At 37.3% G+C, this 6059-nt stretch overlaps 1 protein-coding gene across 1 annotated transcript in view; it reads left to right on the top strand.

Annotated features, from left to right (window-relative positions):
• The window catches only part of XPO1 (exportin 1), a 55283-nt gene that overhangs the window by 46495 nt on the left and 2729 nt on the right, over positions 1–6059 (top strand). The window contains exons 16-20 of the mRNA XM_042780563.1: positions 2–137; positions 372–506; positions 1224–1407; positions 1587–1693; positions 5864–6052. Coding sequence (XP_042636497.1) covers positions 2–137; positions 372–506; positions 1224–1407; positions 1587–1693; positions 5864–6052 — 751 coding nt within the window. The remainder of the gene's footprint in view (position 1; positions 138–371; positions 507–1223; positions 1408–1586; positions 1694–5863; positions 6053–6059) is intronic.

Here is a 6059-nt window from a genome sequence, read left to right as displayed (position 1 = left end):
CTTGTGATACTTTCATTAAAATAGCACAGAAATGCCGCAGACATTTCGTTCAAGTTCAGGTTGGAGAAGTAATGCCATTTATTGATGAGATTTTGAACAACATTAACACTATAATTTGTGATCTTCAGCCTCAACAGGTATGTAAAACACTAAGCATGTTATTCCAGAAAACAGTAATCATATTAATCAGACTTCACGGTGGAAATAGAATACCTACTGAATTCAGTTGTAGTATCTCTTGTATAGAGCCAGAAACTTAACCAGAGGTTTGTTAGGCTGTTGCCCTACCCAATATAAATCATCCCTAACATATATAAATTGTGTGTGTTTTATTAGAAAGTATAAAAGTAATATCTCTCCTTTTAAAATAGGTTCATACATTTTATGAAGCTGTGGGGTACATGATTGGTGCACAGACAGACCAAACAGTACAAGAACATTTGATAGAAAAATACATGCTACTTCCTAATCAAGTGTGGGACAGTATAATCCAGCAAGCAACCAAAGTAAGTTTTATTACTTACTGAACTTTTAATAGGATTGAAGACAAGGTTACTTAACAAAAGTAGTGAATTTGGTACTTTTGAAATGTATATATCCACACGTGCTTTTGTCTGAGTTTTTTGGCACATTAAAAAATCACATTGTATTTTTCTTTTGTTTAGATGATGAATTAAGAATGTTTCACTCTATTCTTGGCAGATATAAGTAATAAAGACATCTATATTTGTTTTAGGAGCTCTGATAGCGTAGTGCCTAAGGCATTTGACTGCTAACCAGAAAGCTGGCGGTTCAAACCCACCAGCCACTCCTCGGAAGGAAGGTTGGACAATCTACTTCCGAAGTAATAATGCCTTGGAAACCCAAGGAGGGGTCTTTATGGGTCGGTCCGACTCGATGGCAAATAACAACAATAGTATTTGTTTTGGGAGCTGTGGTAGCATCGTGCCTAAGACACTTGACTGCTAACCAGAAGGCTGGCGGTTCAAACCCACCAGCCACTCCTTGGAAGGAAGATGGGGTAGTTATACTACCTCCGAAACCCAAGGAAGGGGTCGCTATGAGTCAGGTCCGACTCGATGGCACATAACAACAACAACAAACTTGTTTTATGCTTTTGGATTATAAACGTGATGGTGGTTTGGAGCAAAGGAGGTATTTTTTTGTTGTAAGCAATTACATTAAAAAATACCATTTGCTAATTGGAATTTGTATCTTCACAGAATGTGGACATACTTAAAGATCCTGAAACAGTCAAGCAACTTGGTAGTATATTAAAAACAAATGTGAGAGCCTGCAAAGCTGTTGGACACCCCTTTGTAATTCAGCTTGGAAGAATTTATTTAGATATGCTTAATGTATACAAGTGCCTCAGTGAAAATATTTCTGCAGCTATTCAAGCTAATGGTAGGTGCTTCTGAATTACTGTAAAATTAATCATAAAGTTTTTCTGGTAAATTCATTTGTGTAATCTTGACTTTAAGTTTTTTAATGGTAAATGGGAACTAATAGCACCTGAAGCACATGTAACTATCACTGTACAATTTTAGTTGTCAAATTAGATTCCATTCCATTATCTTTTTCAGGTGAGATGGTTACAAAACAACCACTGATAAGAAGTATGCGAACAGTGAAAAGGGAAACTTTAAAGTTAATATCTGGTTGGGTGAGCCGCTCCAATGATCCACAGATGGTAAGAGATATTATCTAACTATTTTTTCCCTTGTATTTTAAGTTTATTCTGCATTCTCTGAAATATGCTATGTCTACCTGTTTATCCACTTAGCTAATGTAAAAGTAATTTAGATGCTTACATATGAGATTATTTTATTGCACTCTTATTTTTATGAGAGTACTTGACCAACAGTAATTTATCATCTTCCAAAAACATTGCTATGAATCGATGAGGGCAGGATGGTAATAACAAGATAAATAAAATATTGGGTCGTTTTTATTTTTCTGTGGATAGGGAGGAAAATTTAAATTAATGGAATTCAAATGCAATGTTTACATTCCTTAGAATTTTGAGAACAGTTTATAAATCTAGTTACTTAAAAAGCTATAATTAGTTTGCTTTCCAGATTGAAGGTTTGAAAGTGTTTTACTCTTACTCATTTTACTCTTAAATGATTTCCAGAAAGAGAAATATGCTTCAACTTGAAATGATGTGAGTTATATTTAGTTGTTGTTACATATTTTCATTTAGCCTTGGGACTGTTTTGCCAAAATAAATTGTAACGATTGCTGTTTGAAATAGTGGCTGACAGGTATGCTTCCCTGATTTTGAAGTTTCAGTGTTACTCCTTAATAAAGAAATATTCTTCAGGAAATTTGTTCAGAATACAATTATTAGGGGATTCTAAAGGTTTTGTTGTTGGTTGTTCTTGTTATCTGCCATTGAGTCATCTCCAACTCATAGCAAATTTATGTACAACAGAACGAAACACTGCCTGATCCTGTGCCAGCCTCACAAACCCTACTGTACCTGAGCACATTGCTGCAGCCACCATGTCAGTCCATCTCGTTGAGGTCCTTACCTGCTTTCATTGACCCTCCACTTTACCCAGCATGACATTATTCTCCAGACAATGGTCATGACAACATTAGCAAAGTATGTGAGATGAAGTCTGACCATTCTCAGCTTCGAAGGAGCATCTGCGCTTCTTTCAGGACAGATCTGTTAGTCTTTTAGCACTCCATGGTACGTTCCGCATTCTTTGCCAACACAACTTGAAAGCATCAACTCTTCTTCATTCTCCCTTATTCATTGTCCAGTTCTCACATGCATATGAGGCGATTGAAAATACCATGGCTTGGGTTAAGTACACCTTAGTCTTCAAGGAGATACCTTTGTTCTTCAGTACTTTAAAGAGGTCTTTTGCAACAGATTTGCCCGGTGCAGCATGTCTTTTGATGTCTTGACTACTGCTTCCATTGGTATTGATTGTAGAACCAAGTAATATAAAAGAAATGTTTGACGACTTCAATCTTTTCTCCATTTATCATGATGCTGCTTATTGGTCCAGTTGTGAGGATTTTTATTTTCTTTATATTGAGGTGTAATCCATACTGCAGATTGCCGTCTTTAATTTTCATCAGTAAATGTTCCACGTAATCCTCACTTTCAGCAATCCAAAGTTGTGTTGTCTGTGTACTGAGGTGGTTAACAATCCTTCCTACAATCTGATGCCATGTTCTTCATATAGTCCAGCTTCTTGGATTATTTGCTCAGCATACGAACTGAATAAGTATGGAGAAAGGACACAACCCTGATCCACTCCCTTCCTGATTTTAAACTACGCAGCATACCCTTGTTCTGTTTGAACAACAGTGTCTTGGTCTGTGTACAGGTTCCTCATGAGTCCAATTAAGTAAGTGTTCTGGAATTCCTCTTTTTCTCAGTATTATGTACAGTTTGCTATGATCCACACAATCGAATGCCTTTGCATCATAGTCAGTAAAACACAAATCTTTCTGGTATTCTTTGCCTTGAGCCAAGATCCATCTGACTTCGGCTCTGATACCACACTCCACATCCCCTTCTGAAATCCACCTTGCATTTTTGGACGTTCTCTCAGTGTACTGCTGCAAACATTTTTGAATTATCTTCAGTAGCATTTTACTTGAGTGTGATTTAATGATACTGTTCAATAATTTCCACATTCTGTGGGATCACCTTTCTTTAGAATGAGTACAAATATGGTTCTCTTTTAGTCAGCTGGCCAGGTAGCTGTCTTCCAAATCCCTTGGCATAGCCAAGTGAGTGCCTCCAGCATTGCATCGTTTTGTTGAAACCTCTCAATGGGTATTCTGTCAATTCCTGGAGCCTTGTTTTTCACCAGTTCCTTCAGTGCAGCTTCAACTTCTTTCTTCAGTACCATTGGTTCTTGATCATATGCTACCTCCTGAAATGGATGTTCATCTCCCAGTTCTTTTGGGTATAGTGACTGTGTATTCCATCCATTTTCTTTTGATGTTTCGTGCATCATCATTTTGCCCATAGAATCCTTCGGTATTGCAATGTGAGGCTTAAATTTTTTCCTCAGTTCTTTCAGCTTGAGAAATGCCAAGCATGTTCTTCCCTTTTGGATTTCTAACTCCAGGTCTTTGCACATTTCATTATAATAATTTGACTTTGTCTTCTCAAGCTGCTCTTTGATATCTTCTGTTCAGCTTTTTTATCCTGTTGATTCTTCCATTTGCTTTAGCTATTCTCTGTTCAAGGGCAAGTTTCAGAGTCTTTTCTGACATCCATTTTGGTCTTTTCTTCCTTCCTGTCTTTCTGGTGATGTTTTGCTTTCTTCATCAGTGATGGTCCTGATGTCGTCCCACCATTCCTCTGGTTTTTGGTCACTGGTATTCAGAGCATCAAATCTATTCTTTAGATGGTCTCTAAATTCAAGAGGGATATAATCAAGGTCATATCTTGGCTCTTACCGACTTCTTTTAATTGTCTTCAGCTTCAACTTGAACTTGCATATGAGCTGTTGATGGGCTGTTCCACAGTCAGCTCCTGGCCTGGTTTGGGCTGAAGATGGTGAACTTCTCCATTACTTCTTGCCACAGATGTAGTCAGTCTGTTTCCTGTGTACTCCATCTGGCAGAGTCCACATGTAATCCTGCCATTTGTGTTGAAAAAATGTATTTGCAATGAGTAAGTCATTGGTCTTGCATAATTTTATCATGCGATCTCCAATGTTATTACTGTCGCCGAGGCTGTATTTTCCAGCCACTGGTGATTCTTCTTTGTTTCCAACTTTTGCATTGCAATCACCAGTAATAATTAACACATCTTAATTGACATGTTCTGTCAATTTCAGACTGAAGAAGTTGGTAAAAGTCTTTAATTTCCTCATCTTTGGATTTGGTTATTGGTGCGTAAATTTGAATAGTGGTATTAACTGGTCTTCCTTATTAGGGGTATGCCAAGGGGGCAAGAGAGCCACATCTTCTGATCTCTAATCCCACAAGAGGAAGACAGAATCACCATCACTAGCCCAAGGCCTTTTCTTGTGAGGCCAAACATGCTGCCTCCCAAGAAACTTGTCCACCATGGGTAACCCTGCTGGCATTTGAAACACCGTTGGTATAGCCTCCAGCCTCACAACAACACTCAAGCCACCACAGAATGACATATACTCACAGTTTGTCTCTCTTAGCTGTTCCAAACTGCTCTCCTCATTTCCTGGTCTCCAGTGCCCTTCTTGCTTACCCAGCCAACCCACACTGGGGTGCTTGCTCCACATACAAACACCTGCCTTTGTATTCTAAAAGTAGTTAATGTAAACATTTAACAGTTTTGAATATGTATTATGTGGTTGGATTGTATTTAAAACTTGAAAACACAAGGTAGAATGAATTGAAAGAATTGTTAAGTTAGTAATTTACAAGTAGCTATTTAAATATTTTCCAATTAGAACTCATTAAGTTCAAATTTTAGCGTGTGTTTACTAGTGGTCTGGATAGATGAGTTCCTTGTTTCCAATAGATAACTATCATCCATGTAAGAAACTCTAATATATATCATGTTGGAAGGACTTTAATCACTTTAATGTTATTTATACCACATTTACAGCATTCTTAGAATCTTGGGACCAATCACTTTCCCAATTTGGGCTTCAATCACTTTCCCAATTTGGGCTTCAGAAGAGTAGATTTGAAATACACTGTCCATGGCACTTTTTAGCCATTACCTGATTTACTGGTTTCTTTGGCTTTAAAAAAAAAAAAGGTAATGGAGGGAACCTAACCAAAGCACAGAATTTTCTCATCATCAATCTAAATCATATAGGCCAGAGTAACTTAGTTGTGCATAATAGTAAGCAAGTGCCTAACTTTAAACTTAAATCTATTTTTTCAATAGGTAGCTGAAAATTTTGTTCCTCCTCTCTTGGATGCAGTTCTCATTGATTATCAAAGAAATGTCCCAGCTGCTAGAGAACCAGAGGTTCTTAGTACTATGGCTACTATTGTCAACAAGTTAGGAGGACACATAACTGCAGAAATACCTCAAATATTTGATGCTGTTTTTGAATGCACATTAAATATGATAAATAAGG

This window comes from Orycteropus afer, unplaced genomic scaffold (assembly GCF_000298275.1).
Source record: "Orycteropus afer afer isolate SDZICR_OR568_19922 unplaced genomic scaffold, OryAfe1.0 scaffold00046, whole genome shotgun sequence".
Lineage (NCBI taxonomy): Eukaryota > Metazoa > Chordata > Mammalia > Tubulidentata > Orycteropodidae > Orycteropus > Orycteropus afer.
The sequence above is the reverse complement of the archived record's forward strand: the minus strand, read 5'-3'. Positions and strand labels throughout refer to the sequence as shown.